This window comes from Benincasa hispida, chromosome 12, assembly GCF_027475165.1.
Source record: "Benincasa hispida cultivar pf3 chromosome 12, pf3_genome.v1.1, whole genome shotgun sequence".
NCBI classification, from domain to species: Eukaryota; Viridiplantae; Streptophyta; class Magnoliopsida; order Cucurbitales; family Cucurbitaceae; genus Benincasa; species Benincasa hispida.
Genome location: NC_143489.1, coordinates 79855626 through 79878034, shown reverse-complemented (window position 1 = coordinate 79878034; position 22409 = coordinate 79855626). Strand labels below are relative to the sequence as shown.

Here is a 22409-nt window from a genome sequence, read left to right as displayed (position 1 = left end):
GATGCTTCTAGGGTTAAAGAGTTTATATAGCGCACTACTTTAAACCTTAAGGTCATAATCGTAAATAACTACAAACAAATAAATATGCTAAATACGAATCCTACATAGGTTTCTTGGTTGTTCGAAGCGCCAACAAACAAATTCAAGGCATTCCAACATTGTTATTGTTAGCCATATTTCTTCTACACCGATTACGATTCTATCTTGCTCTACGATGGAAAGTTCTTTCTATTTTAGGGTAATATTAAGCTTGGGTTCTATTCCCGTATTCATATACTACCTGCAGCCTGTTGCTTACGTTTACAGTACTCCAAAAAGGAGAAAGGGCGCCTGCAGAATTCACATAAATTAAAGACTCAATTAGTTGCCAAATCTCCGAAAACGACCCCAAAAACTTGTTGTGCTAAAAATATGCGTTGATTTTGGTCTACACTAAGGTGTATTTGCGTTATTAATGTTCTGTGTCTAAATGTAGTGAGTATGCGTTGATCATAATTTTTCTCGTTCTCAAGCCAAGTGTAACCTAATTACGAGTTTCTTAGGGTCTCTTAAGGCCGAACATGGAAATTTGTACCAATCGAGACAAATAAGTATGTGTATGTGGCAAAGTTACAAATTTATAAGAATGAGGTTTAAAACATGCGATTAACTCAGTTCTAAACTGGCAGAGATGCTCGTGAGAGACAACGTAGAGAGATTGTAGAAAACAACAACCTTAACGTGAAGGTAAAATGTATGGAAAGGTCAGGGTCTGTGAGAAGATAATACTGCATCATCGAGCATTATCGCAAGAACTTATTCTGGCTCACAACTTCCAATTATCGCACATCTTTCAATGGCCAGCCACACTTGTCATATCTCTATGATGCATGAATGAAGTTGTTATGAGCGTAAGGTTGTTTCTATCTCTAACAATATTTCTTGCTTTTCTTAACAAGTTCCATGACTGCTTTCTTTCTCAGGAGGCTAGTTATAGCTACTTGTCTCTATGAGTGTTCATAGGCCAACATTTAAGTGACTATATATTAAGAAAACATGAAAACTTCCTCAGATTCTACTTACTTCATGATATTAACCTTCCCCTTACCGTGTTGAGATAAGTGACTCATGACAAAGGTTAAAATGAAAGCAAATATAAAAGAAATGATGAATGAAGACATGATGATATTAAGATAGAGATATAGTTGTTCAATACAGGTGAATAAATTCTTAAACTATAGTGCAGTACAACAACAAAATGATAAGAGAATAAGGTGAAGAGGTAGTTGGTAGCAATTTCTTGCTCTCAACAGGTAAATGCCTAGGTTGGTTAGCAAGATAGAGAAGGCCCTCTTAGACTCTTGCTTCAGTGAGGGTCCGATGATGATCGGGGTGAAAAAGATGGAGTTGGATTTCTCTCTTGTAAATCACAAAATCTCTGGATCGTAAATTTTCTAATGATCTGATGATGATTCTTCTTCTTAGCATCAAGACTCTATTTATAAAGCCACACATTGTTCCTTATTGGGATTCCCGCTCTGATTAGTCATCATCATCTGACGCGGTAGGTACGAATATCAACACTGCAATTATGGTCAACGTTCTGAAAGCTTGATAGAAGATCCACTGGTACAGTTTTAGAGATCCTGAGGCATGCGATCGTCTGTTTGTTCTTTGGAAGATCAACGCATGTGGCGTCTCCTGTGGTCATCTGCAAAATAAATACTTTTGGTGTAATATGCTCATGATATGCGGTTAGCGGGTGCTTTTGAAATACTTTAGCGCAAGTTTGATATTTAGCATGAATTCTAAGCATGATTGACGCATAATTTTCTTTCCGTCCTTCATTATTCTATGAAAAATGGTACAAAAACTTGTATTTTGACAAGTTATGACTGAGTATTTAGATACCCTCTCTTGAAGAACTCTGTAAAGTTTGCTTTAAGTTTTACTTGTTTCTGCACTATTACAATGTATTTATAGAATCACAACTGTCTAACTAATTAACTGTTTTAGAGTTATTGATTTAATTCACCATTTACAGAGTAGTTAATCTTTCAATGGGTAATGTTAATAAAGTTGCTAACAAAAACGAATATCCTGAGAAAGAACTCCAATTTTCACAAGTGAGAACTCCTTACACATAAAAAAAAATTATTAACTTCAAGAGCATTCGATTCAACTTCAAGGGGAGGATTAGTCCCAAACCAAATACCTTTAATAAAGCTTCTACTTTCGGCAAACTGACACCACACCTCTTTCTGTGATCTTTCAATCACCCAAAATTGCATGTCTTTCATGGTTCTGAATAATCCACTCAAGTCCACCTGATCTCCTTTTCTTTGATCAAGTCACGTCTGCATTAAGTTTTTGACCTCCCAAAATTGAAGGAGGGCACCCTATGCTCCAATCCATTAACAATTTAACATGGTGTCTTCAAATATTGAAATGGGCTAATATTCAGGTTCACACGCAAATCTAAAATTGTAAATCCAAGTAATGATGAATTGTATTTGTAGGCTTTTGTGGAATAAAGAAAGCTTTCATTTTAATTTTTTTCAGAATATGCGTCGGTCAAGTTGAACTTGATAAAGAGGTTTGAAAAAAAAAATTTGATTTGGAAGGTTAATTAAAATAATCAAAGGGATTAGCCTTTCATTTTTTTTTTTTTCACTATAGTTTTTGTCGTCTAGTATTTTGGCTTTTTCTTTGATGTGGAGGATTGGGCTTAGGGTTTGAAATTGTTCCCTAATTTTAATTTCCCCATTCCCATCAAACTCTTATCTTTCCCATAAACATTCCCAATACCTAATTCTCCTCACTCTTTTACTTTTATCTATTTTCTGCAATAATCCAACTCATCCTAATTCTAATATTAATGGTCCAAAACAATTAAAATGATCCACTACACAAATCAAATGGTCTACTATATTATGTAAGTAGATTTATGTAAATTAACTAAAATTTAAACGTATTTCTAATTAGTAAAGAGCATTTTTGAATACATATCTGTCATGTCGTGAATTTTAGTGATAAAAATAGTGAGAGGGCATGGAATAAAGGGGAAAAAAGGAGGGAGGGTATAATGAATTTTATTTTAATTTTTTAAAAGGCTATCCATCATATATGGAATGGTATAATTTGGGGCTCTAATCTTAATTTCCAATTACATAAAAGGGGTTTCCTTTTGTCTTAAGCATAACCACACTTTTGCTTTATCTGTTGATCACTCACTTCAGTCTTTAGGGCTTTGGGACTGTGAGGTTTTTTTTTTTTTTTTTTTTTAAGTGGCAGACAAAGACTAATATTTGTGTCTAAATTTTTAACAGTTTCCTTTTAAATCATTGGTTTTCAATTTCTTTGACTTTGTCTTACTCAATTCCCTCATTCTTTTCTGTCTTTTTTTACTTTACCATTTCACACTCTCTCAGGGTTTATATATATAATTTTGAGTTTTAGATGTCCTTTTGTTTAAAGTTTGCTAAAAATAGGATATGTTTGGGAAATGAGAATTTTCAATAATTGCATTTCCCGAATTCAATGTCATGTGGAGAATCAGAGATCAATGTTATGTACGAAATATTTTTATTTATTTATTTAATATTTTTTTAAAAGAACAATTCTTCATTCAGTTAAAACTTAAACCATATATAATTCTCATGAGAAAGGGAGTATGGATGACAGATGTTTATGACCATTAATCTTTATAATGACGGTCTGAGTTAGATTGAGTTGGATTATATGTGATTTCATTGGATCTTTGATAGGTACGGGTTGGTGGAAATTCAAATGGAGATGGAAAATTAAGATGTTGGAGATGAAAGATATAGCGGAAGATCTTCGAAGTTTAATTGAAACCTATTATGCAATCGATTAGGGGTTGGAAGTTTCTTTTTGAAGTGTCATTGTTCTTGCAATTTAGCTGCACTCTGACTTGATCAAGCGATGTATTCGATTTTTTTTTTTTTTTTTTTTTTTTTTTTTTTTTTTTTTTTTTTTTTGTAAAGATTAGTGTCATTCTTTCCCTTAGGTTTCTTTTATTTTCTGGGTAATGATGTATCAGAGTGGATTTCCATGCGTTAAAAAGGGGAGGTTTGTGGTGGTGGTTAGTTTTGGCTTTAATGAAGCTTATTTTCCAATATATATATACACATATATACATATAATTTGTTGATCACTTCGCATGGTTCAATTAATCCAAACTTTGATCACTTAAAGCATAAATTTTGTACCACCAATATCAATGTGAGAGGTTCAATTTTCTCTATCCCTCGTTTTGTCGATAATTAAAAAAAATATATCAAATTTTCATCCATCTATTTTAGTTGTAATGATTTCAATAGAAGTATGCTAGAAGTGTGTCATATCTTTATATTCTTCCAAAAATTACAATATAATTTATCTTTGGCATTTCATAAACGTTTTAAAATTACGTTTAGAATACCAATCCTTTAAAATTTTAGGCATAAATTGGGATTTGGAGGGTATGATGATCTAAACTTCCGTTTTATTACTGCAACTTTTGAAATAGGTCTGTTTTTAATATGGCAAAAGTTGCCTCATTCCGTTAATTTTTCTTTTTTTTTTTTATTATATTTGAAAATATTTTCAACAATTTTTCCATTTAAAATATATATTTGTTGAGTGAAAATCAAGTTTTTAAAAGAAAATGAAAAAACTTTTGGTTGAGAATCCCACATTGATTATTTTTTTTAAAGAGGAGTCTCCTTCTTATACTCTCATCTTAGACTTTAACTTTGGGTCTCAAGGGATACCCATATTTTAGAGGGAGTGAGTACGGTCGATAGCTTGCGCACCGTCCGAGCGAGGCTTGTGTGTGATTATTTTTTTTTAAATAAAAAAATAAATAATTAATTTTATTTTACCTTGATATTTTTGCGTCGAAAGCCTTCAGCTCTTTCAGATCATATCAATTCATTTCATTTTAATCTGAAGCGTGTGAGTTTTTCCGGTCGGATACTATGCATTTTCGATCGAGACAGTTTTTTGGGTTGTTTTAAACCTTGGAGACAACGTGACACTTCTGTAGAACTGCTTGCACACTTAGACAAAGCCACGAGATAGTCTTAAAGAGAGTGAGATCCATGATTCAACCTGTAATAAGTTTCTTTTTTTGCAGGTCTCATATTTTTTATGTCTGTCGTTTGTGTCTGTTTGTTGCTGTCAAATTTGACCGTCGGAGGGTAGCCTATATATATATGTTTTTCTTTTATATAATTTAACTTAAACAGAAAGAACGAAACTTTGCAATGAGTAATGTCTCGTCATGTGTATAACACGAAAGTAAGTAATCAAGTTTGGAAAGTAAGGGATGGGTATTTTTTTAAAAGAATTATTTTCGTAAATTTTTACATTTATTTATTTTGGAGTTGCAATTTAGGTCTACCTAATAAAAGTGTATATGTATATATATACACACACACACAATTTACATTAAACTAGATGACAAATCAAGGAAACAAGTTTCCTAGTAAATAAAAGAGAGAAAATTTTAGAAAAGAAAAGCCAATTAATTGGGACAAAAAAATAAGAACAACGTTAATGGGAGTGATTTAACGTAACACGTGAAACAACATGGGCAGTCGGGGTGTGGGGACCGAAAATGAAGGTTAGGCGCGTTGTCGATTCGAGTGGGTGAAGAGTGAAGGCCCATTATTCAAAAGCCCATTGGGCCGAGGATCCATTCGGCCCATTTCTTTTTAACATTTTTTATTTCTATTTCTATTTTTATTGTGTTTTTTAGTTTCTTGAATACACGTTAATAAATGATTGGAAGGAAAAATAATGAAGAAATAATGGGAGAAGTGGGAAAGGCAAAAAGACAAGTTTGGAGTAGAAAGAGAGAGAGAGAGAGATGATAGAAAGGATAAGGATAATAATTACACAACAATAAATAAATAAATAAGTAAATAATAATAAGGCGGGAAAGAGAATCTGATTGGTGCCCTCAAACAACTCCCCTTCTTCTCCAATCCCATCCAGTAAATTAATTTACAACTAAATAAACAAAATTTTTTTTTTTAAAAAAAAAAAAAGAAAGAAAAAAAGCACATGAAAATAAAATGAAGTCGAAAAAAAAAATGAAAGGAGTTTGATTCCCTTCAAGTCTGGAAATTCAATGATTGCTCCCACATGTGATTAGTGCTAATTCTTTGTAATATAATTATATGTTTAAAGATATATAAATATATAAAATTATTTATGTTCTCCTTATTCAACTGGACAGGCATGTTTCTTCCAATCCAGACAATGTGTCACCTGTCCTATACTCAAGGAATGGTTAGTGTGATTAGCGGTTTAATTTTAGGTAAAAGTGAAAAAAGTAAATAATGTGTTTGAGAGATGAAAGAGTAGGGGGTTGGTAATTGGTAAGTAAACAAAAAAAAAAAAAAAAGGGAAAAAATGGTTGGTTGATTTGAAATATGAAGGATTGAAGGGAATTGAAAAAATAAATTAAAAATAGAAAATAATGGTAGAGAGAATAAAAATGGATGGGGGAATTGGGAAGTACAAAAAAGGTAGAGATTCTTTTTATTTTTCATTTTTTGTTTTTTGTTTGCAGAAAGAAGAAATCAATCAGTCACAGTATTTTGTGTTATGTTATGTATATGTGGTTTGCAGCAGCAGAGCAGGTTTCTTGAACCAACCACACCAAACTTCACCCCCTCATCTCCATTTTATTTATTTGTTTTTCTTAGGGTTAAACTACTAAAGCTATTTAAGCTCTCTTTGGGACGTATTTACCATTATAAAAAGTGATTTAAGGAGAAATTTATTTGGTTGTACTGTTTGACAACTTATTTATTAATTTGTTACAATTACTTAAATTTAGTTTTTCTGAAAATCTCTTCCCTTCTTAACCATTTAAATAAATATATTATAAAAATATCATTCTCTATATATATTGAGATTTTGATTGATTCAATTTTTTATCACTTTTTTTTTAAATAATCTAGATTCAACAAAATTAAATGAAATTCAAATCATATAAATTTTTAAATAAAAATATTATAATAAATTTTAAATTATATCAATACGATAATAATTGAAATAATAAGCTATTTTGACTCATATAAATAAAAATAAAGTACACTAATTTAATGTTAATTTACCAAATATCGTAATTAGTTTTTTTAATTTAAAATTTAAATTTATCAAATACTAATTTACTTTTATTCAAGCACAATTGTTGCAGTTATTTTAAAAGTTACATCAATCAATTTGGAACTCATTTTTTATTTATATCTTTATTCAACTTTAAAAAAAAATGTTTAATAGATTATTAACCTTTCAATTTTGATTTTTTAAAATATAACTAAAATTTTGTATCTAATATATTAGGTCTAATTTGATAAATATTTGATTTTTGAAAAATAAAGTCTATAAATATCACCTACTTTTAAATTTATTACTTTGTTATCTACTTTTTCCCAATATCTTCAAAAGTCAAGTCAAAATTTGAAAACTAAAGCCCTGTTTGGTGACCATCTTATTTTTTGTTTTTGTTTTTTAATTTTAAAACTAAGTTGAATTTTTCCTCATTTCTTACCATGATTTGCATATTTCTTAAGTACAATGGTTGGTTTTTTAAACCATTGCTAAAAAGTATATAACAAATAGAACAAATTGGAGGTGGAAATAGTGTCTATAAGCTTAATTTTCAAAATTAAAAACAAAAAACCAAATGATTATCAAACGTGGCCTAAAAAAAGTAGTATTATATATATATATATATAAAAAAACTACTTATTGTTTTTAGAACTAGCCAAAAATTCAACTCTTTTACTCAATAAATATGATAAGCATTGTAATAAGTTGAGAAAAAAAAATTAAAAATAAAAAACCAAATAGCAAATGGTAACCAATCGAATCTTAGTTAAACTTTAAAATTTGAGAATGCAACAATATAAGATAAAAGTTTGAGAGTTTGTTAAATAATTTGAATGTCCATAAAACTTAGTTAGATACATCCTTATATGATTGCGTCCTTATAGAACCGACTCCTACAAGATATTTGACACACACATCTTATAGCATAGTCAAGTGTTTGATAGAGTCAGAATATCTGTTAATTACATATTTGTACGAGTGTTGGAGAGTAACGATTCATATGACTTTCTGACTATGATACATTTAAGGATTTATAAACCGATACTATATTTACAATATATGTCGAGGTGGTCAAATGACAAGAGTAATTAGCTCGAACTGATGATTTAGTTGTAAGTGGAGGACATTTGTTTTGTGATTGAATGAGTATATCATTGGAGACACGTTGTTTGCATTCATAAACATGAAAGTTAAGAATGAAATTTAGAAGAGGCGAGGGGAGAAAACAAAATAGGAAAAAGGGTGAAAAAAGAAAGAAAGAAAGAAAAGTTGTTTAAGGTTAAGCAAGGGCAGGGGGTGTATCCAGCGTGGAGGAGAGAGAGAAAAAGAGAGTTAAAGGTTAATTACGAAAGACATCACAAAACAACGCAAACACAACAGAATAGAAGAGAGAAGGGAGGACTTGCTTTTACTACGAACCGCACAAAAAATTAAAAAAATTAAAAAAATTAAAAAAAAAAAGAAATTTGACGGCGTTAAAAACACCTTTTTGACGGCAAGTCCTAACCACTTCTCACTCTCTCTCTTTTCCCCCGATCTATCTCTCTCGTGTTTGTAGGCAATTCTCTTCTTCTTCTAACACAAAAACATTCAACACCACCGTCCAATCTATTTTTTCTCCGTCTACACAAAGTCCCCCTTCCTCCCTCCCAAAAAAAAAAAAAAAAAAAAAATCTCAATTTCATTTCTCTTTCTTCTTCCTCTTCTTCTTCTTTGTTTCTTCCTCCATCTCTTCCTTTTCTCAGGCGAGGGCTACGAATCTCGCCGGAGAATTTCTCTTTAATTTCTTCCCTGAAACCTAAAAACTCTCCTCCTGCGCTTCACCCGAGCTCTGGAGGAAGATATTGATTACAGAAACCTAAGGCTTCTACAATGGAGGTTTGAAATTATAATAAAATAAACAAACCCCCCCCAAAAAAAAGAAGAAAAAACATGAAGGGGATGGAGGTTTTGGGGCTAACGTGCAATGCAGGAAAATTGAGCATCAAACCCTTTGGAGGATCTTGCACGGCACAGATGCCTAGATGATTCCTTCTTCAACCTCCCATGCCTTATGCCGTAATCTATTCTTTTTCTCCTCTCTGTCTTCCTCTTTCTTGTTTAAATTCTTCCTTTTCTCCTTCCCTTTCTCTAAATTGCCGCTCCGATCTTTCTTCTGCTTTCTCCCTCTCTTCCTTCAGAAATTTCCATTTCTTTTTGTTGTTTCTACTGCCGTATCTTTTGTTTTTTTTTTCTTCTCAATTTTCTCGTTTTTCGAGGTAAACTGTGGTGTTTCTAGCTCAATTCGAGGTTTTAATCTTGTTGAATTTACTTCTTGTGCTTTGGTTTTTCTTCTAATTCTTGCGATCTCGCGGTTTCTTGTTTGGATTTTGTTGTTAACAAATACTGCTGGAGGAGCAACCTTTTTCTTTCCTTCCATTTCTAGTTTTGTGTTTATGAAACTTAATTTTTGGCAGGTGATCTCTATGTTAATGTTTATGATTCGTTTTGTTTAATTTGTTGCATTACTCTCGAGATCTCAAAGGAGCAACTGGTTTTTTTTTGCTGTTGTTGTTCTTTTTCTTTCCTGTTTGACCATGCGGTACATATGAATTGTGGTGTTTAAGTCAGTTTATTCAATGATTCTTCGTTTTCTAATTTATTTATTTTTGTCCACTCCTGAAAAGTTTTGCTCTACCTGCAGATTTTTGTAGACTCGAGGAAAGCTTTTGAATTGCCTTCTTAAGGAGTAGGCTTGTAATTTTTGGCGTCCTTTTTTTTTTTTATGGAGCTTCTTTGAGTTATCTTTCTATATTTCGGGATTTGTTCTTTTTCGGTTCCATCATGCCGTCCGAAGTATTGGACTTGAAGGGTTTGTCTTCATCTTCCTTCTTCTCCGACGATTTACATCATTCAGATGAGGTATAGTCAGACTCTTGGCTTTCGTGTTTCATATTTTTTCTAGCATAAGAGATTGCTTGTTCTTGCAGTTCATAAAGACTGCATTTTCGAGGATCTGTTTTTTCAGTGCCCTCCTCCATCATTTCTGTTTTCTTCCAATTTCTTATTTCTTTTTTCCCTGCGTTCCAGGGGCAGGTTGGAGTTTGGAAGTCAGCTAGTGTGCCAAATCACCGTGGTCAGTGCATTTACCCTATTTTCTGTTTTGGTTACTTTTAGTTTCTTGTGTTTTTATCTTGTATACTTGACCTTTCAAGTGACAGAATATAATTTGTCATCAATCGATTGACCACCACACATTTCCTGTTCTATATTATGAGAAATGTAGCATGTCTAGGGGTTCTAAAGAGGCATTTGGAAATTACAATGATATGGAATCCAATTACAATGGATGGTAATTCTCATAATTAGGAGCATCAACATGACATAATGCATAAAAAGTGCAATGTTTGAAGACACTTGTCTGTGATTATCCCACTGCAAAACAGAGACAGAATTCATCATTTTTTTTTTTTGGATGATGTACAACCCATGAATTTCAAGACATGTCAAATAACTTGTTTGTTTGTTTTTTTCTTTAAAAAAATTGTTTTTCTTATATGTTGTTTTATATGCCATAACAACACTTCGTTTCTTTGATAACAATGGATGTTCAACCCAACTTTTGCACCATGGCTAATCTCACAAAATAACACTTTTGACCCCTATTATGTTTGACATGAGGAATCTTGCAGAGGATTTAATGACCTCCTAGATAGATGGTCATTGTGATTTGACCCCACAAATTTTGTAAAGACTTTCAGTTTACAGTTCGTCTCTTCTTCAATTACTATGCCCACCCACATTGGTTATTGCTGGAACAACATTACCTGCCTGAAAGTCTATAGTACTCTATCCCCTGTGCCCAGTCACCAACCCACATGTGCCTACATACCCAATGGATAAAAATGAAAAGAAAGTCATCAATTTTGCATAGTTTAGTTGGTCTCAATTCTGTCCCTAACCTATGTAGTTGGTTTCAACTTTGTTCTATATATTTTATTAGCTTCAATTCTACCTCCAATCTATTATTTCCTCTATGCATTTTGATGGGAATTGCTAACAAAGGGGATTTTCTAAAAGCAAAATTTAAGGATTGGATTGGAGGTGAAATTTAAACTTCTAAAACATTAAGTGCAAAATTAAAATAAGCGACATGGATTTTATATAATTCAGCCTATTTATGTATGCATTTTTTTTTTGCAATATTCTGGGGAGTGGAGCTATCTTGAGTTGGTTCTATTGTATTGTTAATTATGCTTGTTGTAGTGTGGTGAGGACTTTCCTCTAACTGACAAGACCATTTTTTTTCAATGTTTATGAACAGCCAGTAACATATCAGGCGCTTCATCATCTGTGGAAAAATTTTCAATAGGTGAGTGCCTGACAGAAAACTCACTGGAAAATCATGATTCGTTTCCTGTGAGAGACCAGAATGCAAGTCTTATCCTGAATAGACATGCTGTTGGAGCTGAAAGAACATCCAATTATTTTTCTCGAAGTAATGATGTCAATATGATGAATTCTCAGTATGAGAGTAGTCTCTTCTCCAGTTCTTTATCAGATATATTTACTAGGAAGTGTAAGTATCTTGATTGCTTTTTCACATATTTATACCTGATGAGGATGCTGGCTAATGAATTGAAATCTAAATGAACTTTCAAATAAGTTCTAAATGAGCTATATTCTTGGCTTGCTCAACCTCGTCAGTTTTATCCTTGCAAGTCTATCATTTTACTATATGTATTTGTGTTTATTTGGGCAGTGCGCTTTTCTCCGAGCAATGCACTATATGGCCATTCTGTTGATACTGTTGCATCTCACTTTGAGGAGGAGGAAGTTTTTGAGTCACTTGAAGAACTGGAGGCCCAGACCATTGGAAACCTCCTTCCTGACGATGATGACTTACTTGCTGGAGTAACTGATGGGCTTGATTGTTTGGTTGAAACAACTGGTGAGGATGATGCTGAAGACTTGGATTTCTTTAGCAATGTTGGAGGGATGGATTTGGGTGACGATGGGTTATCTGTGGGACAAAAGAATTCTGAATCTCCTGGAGGACTTTTTAACAATTTGCCGGGGATGCATAATGGTGCTATGGCTGGAGAGCATCCTTTAGGCGAGCATCCTTCCAGGACACTGTTTGTGAGAAACATAAATAGCAATGTTGAAGATTCTGAATTGAAGGTCCTTTTTGAGGTGCACATTTTTCTTGACTTTCAATATTGTTTCCTTCGTGCTTTTTGAAGTAGCATTCCATGCTAATTAATATATATACACTCTTGTTCCATAATCTGCAGCAATATGGAGACATTCGCACTCTTTATACAGCATGCAAACATCGAGGGTTTGTTATGATATCCTATTATGATATTAGAGCCGCCCGTAATGCAATGAAAGCACTCCAGAATAAACCGTTGAGACGAAGGAAGCTTGACATACATTATTCCATACCGAAGGTTGGTTTCTGTTCAGTGTAATCTTAACCTTATGAGTTCAGCTCACTAGTGGTGGCGGGGAATCAAATGGCTGATTTTAAGACAGATGAATTATGCATTAACTAGTTAGATCTATTATCTTATTTGCTTTTCCATTCTAAGTAGCTGCCTGTGAAGTATTTGCATTTCGTGGAGATTTATTCTTATTGTCATTACTAACCATACCAGGCTAACTGCCTTAAATTCTTTCACGACTTCTTCCTTGCTCACATCTTTCTCTATACTACTTTTTCCAGGACAACCCTTCTGAAAAAGATATCAACCAAGGAACACTTGTTGTTTTTAACCTTGAGTCTTCTGTTTCAAATGAAGAACTTCGTCAAATATTTGGTGTCTATGGAGAAATCAAGGAGGTGAGGCTGGGATTCAATTTTTACCATGCATTCCATTATATGCTCTGAGAAATCTGACATTGTTCTTCAAAATTACAGATCCGTGAAGCCCCCCACAGAAGTCATCATAAATTCATTGAATTTTATGATATCCGAGCAGCAGAGGCTGCTCTTTGTGCATTAAACCTGAGTGATATAGCAGGCAAGCAGATAAAGCTTGAGCCAAGTCGTCCTGGTGGTGTGAGACGCAGGTTCTTACAAATATGCCCTTTTGATGCTTGTTCATGCTTTAGTTTCAAACCCGTCTAGGTTAATTCCCTTTTTACCCAATGACCCAATTAACCCTATTCTTCTTACATCACAGCCTCTTTGGAAATAATTTTTTTCCGATCCCCAACCGATTTAAATTAGAAGAAGCGAGTTGTTAACAGATGCTAACAAATTTATTTATTTATCTTTGTGCTGCAGTTTGGTACAACAATTACATCCGCAGTTGGAGCGGGAAGATATTGGTCTCTATTTGCAACAGGGTAGCCCTCCCATTAACTGTAGTGCTGGCTTCTCTGGTATTATAGCAAAACCACGCTCGTTAATTGTGAATTCTGAGTATTTTGTTTGTCTCACAAAAGAAAAATATTGCAGGCTTAGTTCCTGGTGGGACTATCAAGTCTAGCAGCCTGAGTAATGGATCTGTTCTTGGAGTACATTCTGTGTTACGAGCTCCATCTCTGGAGACTGTGTTGCATCATGGGATATCTTCTAGCGTTCCTAGTAGCTTACCTTCTGTAGTGAGATCTGAATCAACTGGCAACCAATCTGGCTTCATTGACTCTGGTCATTCACCTTCACAACTGAAGCTGGGTATCCGGGCATCTCCAGCTGTTCATCCTCATTCACTTCCAGAACACCCTGATGGTTTGAACAGCAATGTTCACTGCAATTCTCTAAATACGATTGCAGGAAACATCAGTCTACGACCACCCGAAAGAGCTGATAGCAGGCTATGTGGAGTGAACTTTAATGGTCGATCAATTGAATTGAATGAAGATGGTATGTTTAAACACTTCCGCGACTTGTCCTATAATTATATTGAAAGTATGCTCAGCTATTTGATTAAGGGTCTTCATTTACTTCAATTGAATTGTTTGGTTCACTATGCAGTTGATTGGAGATTCTTAATAAACTATTAATCTTTTCTTATAGAAATAAACTGGAGAGCTTTTTGTGGTCCTTAGTTGGTATGTTTTGGGGGGATGCCTCATCTCTTCTTTTGTGCTTGGTCTGGTTTTAGTACTGTTATAATATCAGCATTGTTGTCACCTTATTGTTTCTTTCTTTATTTTTTTTCTTGTAAGCTGTAAAGTATGTTTCCTGTAAAAAGTAGAAAGCAAATTGCCTGAAATCTGTGCTGGTGTACGGTGTTTAACTGGTACCAATCCCCATTGCAGGAAGAACCTTTTTGTGTTGAAATTGATTGTTACTGACAATAAACTATTCATTTTCTGTATATACCAATGGTTGCCAATTTACTTCCATCAGGATGATAGGTCGATTTTTTTAGCATTTTCATGCCGTCATTTAGCTGGATGCCATTATTTTTGCAGTTTTTGCATCTGGTGGTAATAGAACATGCCCCATTCCTGGACCTCATTATACATGGGGTAACTCCTACCGGCCCCAGCCTCCAGCTCCAGGTGTTGTATGGCCAAATTCTCCATCTTATATGAATGGAATTTCTGCTGCCCATACCCCGTCCCAGGTCCATGGAGTTCCAAGAGCAGCATCTCATTTGATGCACACAGTTATGCCCATGAATAATCACCACGTTGGATCAGCACCAGCTGTTAATCCTTCTATTTGGGATAGACAGCATGCTTATGCTGGGGAATTGTCAAAAGCCTCTGGTTTCCATTCAGGTTCTATAGGGAATATGAATTTGTCTAACAATTCACCACAGTCTATGGATTTTTTCTCTCATATCTTCCCACAAGTTGGTGGAAATTCTGTAGAGCTTCCTATCCCTCAACGGAATGTAGGACTACAATCTCATCATCAGCGGTGCATGGTTTTTCCTGGACGGGGCCAAATTCTTCCAATGATGAATTCATTTGACTCTTCAAATGAACGTGGTAGAAGCCGAAGAAATGAAGCAGCCTCTAATCAAGCAGATAAGAAGCAATATGAACTTGATATTGATCGCATAATGAGGGGTGAAGACAATCGTACTACACTTATGATAAAGAACATTCCCAACAAGTTAGTACTCTTCTCTTAAATTCTTTAAAGCTTTTCTCATAATCATCAAGGTCTCTTTCCATTAGATCGTTGTCAGTGCTCAGGATATGATAAAGGTTGGTACACTGCATTGATTATTGCGGTTCATGCTTTGCTTTTGCATAGAAGAGTTTTCCTGTGATCTTAATTTCCATTCTTAGGTCATAAGACAGTTTTGCTTTTCATTTGTGATATTAACATATACAAAAAGATTGTGCTGGTTTTCTCCCGAGTGATGGTACTGTTGTTTTTTCATCTGATTGAGAAATGAAAATGTTTGCAAATGTGTCATAGTTGCTAACTGAATTCTACTTCATTAGGTGGTTGTTTGTTCAGCTTTATTTGACACCATGCATGGTTTTCTCCACTAAAGTTAACTTACGGTTTCATGCTCCAAACTTTTGTTATCTTTTCTTCACGCTCGGGTTTGTCTTGTAACCTCGAAGACTCGTCTCTTCTCATGTTTAAGTTGTATGGGGCCACAAGGGGATGGGATCGCTACCTAGTTACTTCTAATAAATGATCTTTAGTCATGGACACAGTTGTACACCTAAAGAACAAAATCTATTCAAGGACACGATAAATAATTGTTTCTTCTAACTTCTTGGAACCATCTCTGCTTGGCTGTAGTTGACCAAATTAAATGCATTGCACTTCAGTACATTCCAAACCCTGAACACCTCCATCTGGAGTTCCTCCCACCTCTTGATTTTTTCCCCGCTCCTTCAATCCTCCATCTGAAGTTCCTAGTTTCATGAGATGATGGTGTCTTGTTTATGCTTTCTTCATTCAGTGAAGGAACACATTACCACTTTGAACTAAACTCCTTTCATCTTATGTTGAGGATGATATACCACATGGTTTTACCTAGGCCATGGATACACAACTCATGCGAGTCCCGAGAGTTGCTTATTTATGAAACAGAGAATTCTGTTTCATGGAGTCTATAATTCGTACCATATTAGAACTTCTCTCTGTTTAAGGAATGTTATTGGATGCTGAGTATGGTTGGTTACATAATGAAGGTACTGTTTTTCTGAATGAGGATTATTCAGAATGTGGCCGCATCACTACCTAATTTGTCCCTTATTCTGTCTTTTCCTTCTGTCCGTAGACCTTTTTTCAGACATGATTTCCTGTGATATTAACCCTATCTCCCATCCCCACAAAAAAGCTAATAAAAGAAAAGGAAAATGTGTGTTATTTCTGCCTTAATCATTGACACCGTCTAGTATTCTGAGTATGTTATTGTAGCTAATTAATGCAGGGATGTAATGATGTTGGACTGCGTAATTGATGGTAATATCTGCAATATCAACCTACTTCTGATGCAAAAAGAAAGAGTTATTCACAATGTTTTAATGGTTTTTAACATCAGTTTTTGGTCCCTTGTTCAATCTGAACGCTCATAATCCATCATGATTTCAATTGCCAGATATACGTCAAAGATGCTTTTGGCTGCAATTGATGAACGCCATCGAGGAACTTATGACTTCATCTATCTGCCCATTGACTTTAAGGTAAGCTAGTGTTCAGAAGCCACCCTTCAATCTTATGGGAGATTAGAAGTGCCGCAAAAGTATCTTCCTTCATTCTGTTTCATCACAATTTTGGTGCTTATACACATTACACCTTATGTTGCAGAACAAATGTAACGTGGGATATGCGTTCATTAACATGACTGATCCTGGCCTAATCATTCCATTTTATGAGGTTTGTATACTATTTTAGCTTGCAGGAAAGAGGTTGAGGTCATACTAAGTTTTTATTGACAAAGGAGTGACATACTTGCAGGCATTTAATGGGAAAAAATGGGAGAAATTCAATAGTGAGAAGGTGGCATCACTTGCATATGCTCGCATACAAGGAAAAGCTGCTCTCATCGCTCATTTCCAGAATTCAAGCTTAATGAATGAAGATAAGCGATGTCGACCAATCCTTTTCAACACTGATGGCCCCAATGCAGGCGATCAGGTACGAAATAGAATCACATAGAAATCTTTTGAAGGGTGGAATATTTGGTGTTTGTTTCCTGAACACACGGAAGTCATGTCTACTTGTATTTCTAATAGGTTCCATTTCCAATGGGGGTAAATGTTCGTACCAGGCCAGGAAAAACCCGAACCAATACGCAGGACGAAAATCCTGATGAAGGTCTAATAATTTCTGGAAATGGTGAGAATTATTCCAGTGGAGACGCATCTTCTTCATGTCTTGTAAAGGATTTGGACCAGCCAGTACCATAATTTTTGTGTTCACTAACCTTAGAGGACGGAGTAACTTAAAACTACATCCACCAAAGTTTGACCTAATTTTTATAGTGGCTCAAGGCAGGGAAATTCGCTGCAGTTGGTGACATTAGAGAAGGAATGCTTAGCCAATGCTAAGTCGTCTTGTCTCGTCTCCCTCCCCACCCCTCTACTCCTCCCGCAACTTCAAAGGGAAGAAAAAGAACCAAAAAAAAAAAAAACAAAACAAAAAAAAGAAAGGAGCTCTGAAACAATAGTTCAAGGAGCATCTGTTGGAGCCTCCAAATTTTGATTTCGAGAGTGATATATTATATATTATAAGAGATGGAAACTAAAAAGGGAAAGACTTCATGTATATGAGTATTTGATCCTGGAGATATTTTGTCATGGTTTGACGTGAGCAGATGAGGCTTCCTCTGCTATACCCCACTTTTTTTTTTTTGTTGATTTTTTTTTTATTACCTTTTTTCCATTTTTATTTTTGGGTTTGACTTGGAAATTACTTGTAACAGTTGAGAATGTGAGAGACAGAGGGAGCTCATGTGAAAAATTTTGAAATGAACTAATTATCAAAATTTCCTTTGCTTCTAGTTCACTATTCTTATAAGGTTACTATTCTATACATAGTTAGGCTTCTAATTTTGATCCCAAGACCTCAGAAGGCGTATGGCTCAAGGCTGAGCTAGGATCTATCCAAAATCAGCTGAAAGTTAAAAGTTGAGATAATATTGAGTACTACATATCAGTTTTTCTTGTACTATTTGTTATAAAATAAATATATAAGAATTGTGTGGGACCTGTAGATTAAAATATTATATTACCTAATGATGTGTCAAAATATCAATGAATAGAAAATGATGTGTCAAAATACCGTAGAAGTTTTTTGTTGTTGTTTTTTTTTTTTTTTGTGGCGGGGTTTTAAATTTAATCAAACCAACTTTAAGGTCACATGTGAATTGGCTTGTTGGGACTATACAAGTTGAGCCAATTTTTATACATTCTAAATTTTTTTCCTTGTTCACATGAGATGTTAACAAGGACATTTATTTAGTGTAATGATCTTGATTTTGTATTAATTTTGTGTGTGGGTGTAATATACTCTAATATTCATCCCATATTTCTTTATCAATTGATTCACCTCAAGTAGACATGACTTGTTGATTTTGTTAAATCAACTCTTGGCTTGATCTTGTACGTTGGATCGGTATTTGGCTTGTGTATCTTATTGAAGATTTCATCGAAGCCGTTAAGCCTTGTGTGTTTTAGTCGTCTTCAACGGGGCTTCAAGGTCCTTAGATTTTCAAAGAGATTTTGGTATTCCAAATCTTATGATCTTCAGAGTATGTTTGGTCTTCGAGTCTCAAAGAATCCACCAATATTTTAGCAGTCTTAATGAGTGTTCTGGGTTCCCAAATTTTTGAACCTTGAATGTATATGCTTCGCCCAAAGTGTTCTCGAAGTTAGAGTTTTGGGTTCGAACTCATTTGATCTTTGGAATATTTTTGCTTTTCATACAGTGTTTGATTCTCAAGTGTCTTGTTCTTTGATCCGTAGAATTTGAATAGTCTTGGATTTGCCTCAGAGTTGTCAACTTCTGAACCTTGAAAATGAAGAACTCTGTTTAGAGCTTTTCATAGGCATTATGGAATTGGGCTTAAATGACCTTTGAGCCCAATCGTTTGGATCTGGGCTTCCTGGCCTTCAGGCTAAGCTCTTTGGGCTTGGACTTCGGGGGTTTAAGCTTAACCATTTGGATTTGGACTTTGGGCCTCACCAACTCATCTTATCTTTGACCCAGACCGGGCTATGCTTACTTGATCAAACGCTCAAAATAAAGACATGTGGCATTATATGGGATTTGCCATTGTTTTGGTTCTTAAATTTAATATGAGATACATGACCATTTGTACTTGATTTGATTCAATAATTTGAAAATTTCATCGTGGAGTGGTTTGTGATTGACCAAACTTTCTCATACAATAATTATATTTGAAGTAGAATAAGTTTTAGTTTATGACGGATAACAAAATAAGAATAGATGCCCAAATACATGAATAGAATCTCTCTTGAATATAAAAGAAAACTTATCTTTTTTTTAAAAAAAATCCATGAATCAAAATAAAAATGAGTTAGAAAAATAAGAAATCAATAGATTTATAAATTATAAAATTCAAGTCGTTACATAATAAAAATTAATTCAGAATTTTGATGACATTCTCACAATAGGAGCTAAATTACTACAAATTTTTAAATATAAGAACTTAATTGTACTTAATAAAGTTGGATCGGATGAAGTGTTCTTTTTACCTAAATTATAATACATGAATAGAAAGTGTACTATGAAGTGTATTAAAATCCCTTAATTTCAATATCAGATAAATATAATGGAGTAAATAATTTGTTATGGATTGGTGGTAAAGTATAATTGAATCACATATGACTTCTTTTATTTACTTCTCAAAATGATTCAAAATTAAGCAAATTTGCTTTTGTTTTTGTTTTTTTGTTTTTTTAAAATTTGCCTGCAAATTCAAACTTTTTTTTTTGGGAAAAAAGTGAAAACTACAAGAAAAAAATCACAAAAAAATAGAGACAAAAAATTGTCTTCAAAGTGATTTTTGTAATTTCATTGGTTTGGTTGATCATAATCTATATATAGACTTCATCCCGAGAACTATATTTTTAGATGAAGAATAAGGTCTTTTGGATTGAGTTGAGAAAAAAGTTTTTTTATTTTTTTTATTTTTTAAATCTCTTTTTTATTTAAACCTTTTTGATAAAAACTAATTAAAATACACTTAAAAAGCTATTATGAGTTGTTGTTAAATACCCCAATTTCTTCCCAATGACTCGTTTTCTAGATTAATATTTGAAAATGTATATGAAACACATCCTAAGTCATAGTACTATGGCCCAAGTTGACATTGTTATAACACAATTAGTTTTTGTAATATGATTCTATGAACTATAATAGATAACCGGTTCTTTTCACATTTTAGGATTTTGGTGTTAGCTCCTATTGATAATCTTTTTAATGTGGACTGATATTCTCAAGGAAATTTTCTCTAATTAAGATTAAAATTAAAACGAAAATCCAAGTATGATAGATATTTAGGCAGGACAACATAAACGAGCTTAGCATAATTAATAATAATGCTAGTAGCAAAAGGGTGTATATGCTTGAACTAGAACATGTGTATTAAAATGTATAAGAAATGGTAATATATTATAGATGGCAAGAGTATGAAGTGACTCGTTCAATTATGTGTATTAACGTACTAAAACTATTTTTGATGTCGAATAAGACAAATGTATAGTAGGTGGTGGGACATGGGAGTGTCATATTTCTATTAGCACCCACTAATATTAGGTTTTTTTTTTTTTTTTTTTTTTTTTTTTTTTTTTTTTTTTTTTCTTTTTTCTATATATATATATTCACTTTTTCTTTCTCTTTCCTTTTTAATATAATAATGATGAAGATGAAAGACTAAACCTTCTACTCTTAAGAAAGAATGTTATACCAATTATTATTGAGCTAAATTTACTATGACCGATATGTTTTCTTTCCTTAGTCTAGTGTTAAAAATATGGGTCCAAATGTTTTTATTAAAACATACACTGGTTTTTAATTTCAAATCTAGTGGATTAGAATCAAATTAAATATGTTGAGAAATAATTTCATGTGTTTTGTCTTTATTATATATATATTGGAGCAAATCTTTTATTATAGTTGACATTGATCAATGATTTATTATAGTTGTCAATCATTTAATGATTTTGACTAAGAAAAATAATTTGTTCAAGTAGGGGCAAATTACATTTTAAAAAATAAGATAAAAATAAAGAAAATCACATAACCAATATCCATGAGATAATGAGAAATATGATTAAAGGTTAGGCTTACCATCAAGCAAAGTAAAAAGAGAATGTTTATAGGTATTGTATATGAGAATATATTTTGAAAAAGTGCTAAGGTAACTTGTCACTCGATATATTGATGTTAAACAAAAAGCATTGACAACAATTATAGCAACAAAAATACCAATAACAAGTAAACAAGCAAAGACATACAACAGTTGGTAACCCAGTTCGGTGATAAACACCTATGTTTAGGGAGCAGAGTGCCCAGGAAAGATAATTCACTAATATTAAAGAGTTAAGCAGTTTACAAAGACGACGACACTGACCCGTATGGTTAAGACATCCTTCCCCTACTTATTTGTAATACACCAACTACTACAGTGACTCACGTAGAACTTAACTCACATGTCACCTAGGCTCCCCATAGTTGTGAGACTCCTCTCAACTGAACTTAGTCTCTCCTGAAGTATGTTAATATTAGCTTCTGGCACTTCAACACCCGACAGTGTGTGAGACTCCTTTAAACTTAATTATCTTCCTCTTGGATCAACGAACTCCCTTCACTGACAAATCTTATGTCCTTCTAAGATAGAGAACTCCTTCTCTGAAGCTGAGTCTTAGGCTCCCCCTAAGAGGGCAAGAACATAATGTAGAATAATTCGGCCGGAGTACTGAAAATGTATTGCTCTAAAAAACATAAATCGACATAATAAAACTGCTCATTGAAAATAAAATAAGACACTTCTTTTATAGATAAAACCAAAAAAGGAAACATCTCCCAAAAAATAGAAAATAAGTCGTGCCGCAATAAAGAAAAATATCATACTAAATATCACAACCGGATATTTCAAGATAAGGAAAGTATTTTCGCAGAGAAACAAATCTGTTGTCAAAACCTGATGTTAATACTTTCTTTGAGACAACTGCAGAATTACTTCCTTAGAGAAAATTATAAAGTCAATCAACATATCTCCAACATATTCACTACAAGAAATTTGGCCTTTTATGTCAGTTGGAAAAACTAAAAACGAATGCATAATATCGATTTGAAAAAGTGGATCTTTAATATCGGTTTTAAACTGACATTAAAGATATATTTTAAGGTTGGT

At 33.5% G+C, this 22409-nt stretch overlaps 1 protein-coding gene and 1 long non-coding RNA gene across 4 annotated transcripts; one reads left to right on the top strand and one right to left on the bottom strand.

Moving 5' to 3' along the window:
- Positions 1-1147: 1147 nt before the first annotated feature.
- Positions 1148-2433, bottom strand: LOC150032227 (uncharacterized). Its single transcript, XR_016525588.1, has 2 exons — positions 2195-2433; positions 1148-1690 (listed from the first exon to the last, which is right to left on the bottom strand). It is a non-coding gene; the product is annotated as an uncharacterized LOC150032227 (long non-coding RNA).
- A 6066-nt stretch (positions 2434-8499) lies between these two features.
- LOC120068542 (protein MEI2-like 4) lies at positions 8500-18029 on the top strand. 3 transcript variants are annotated; one of them, XM_039020358.2, is made up of 15 exons: positions 8500-9368; positions 9794-10011; positions 10180-10225; positions 11414-11668; positions 11852-12285; positions 12387-12545; positions 12821-12937; positions 13016-13167; positions 13385-13482; positions 13559-13966; positions 14521-15172; positions 16626-16710; positions 16835-16903; positions 16985-17164; positions 17263-18029. In XM_039020358.2, exons 2-15 carry the CDS (start codon positions 9934-9936, stop codon positions 17434-17436), a joined length of 2907 nt encoding a protein of 968 aa, XP_038876286.1. In that variant the 5' UTR covers positions 8500-9368; positions 9794-9933; the 3' UTR covers positions 17437-18029. The 3 variants fall into 3 exon arrangements, with proteins under 3 accessions (XP_038876286.1, XP_038876285.1, XP_038876287.1); XM_039020357.2 differs by having other exon boundaries at positions 8535-9168; XM_039020359.2 differs by having other exon boundaries at positions 8665-9168; positions 13385-13446.
- Positions 18030-22409: the final 4380 nt, after the last annotated feature.

What these genes read in the sequence shown, in the direction of transcription:
- LOC120068542 (XM_039020358.2), top strand. Translation starts at nt 9,934, where the DNA reads ATGCCGTCCGAAGTATTGGACTTGAAGGGTTTGTCTTCATCTTCCTTC. An exon ending in CTGTAGTGCTGGCTTCTCTG is followed by an intron (nt 13,483 to 13,558) that starts GTATTATAGCAA and finishes AAAATATTGCAG; the next exon opens with GCTTAGTTCCTGGTGGGACT. An exon ending in TAATCATTCCATTTTATGAG is followed by an intron (nt 16,904 to 16,984) that starts GTTTGTATACTA and finishes ACATACTTGCAG; the next exon opens with GCATTTAATGGGAAAAAATG.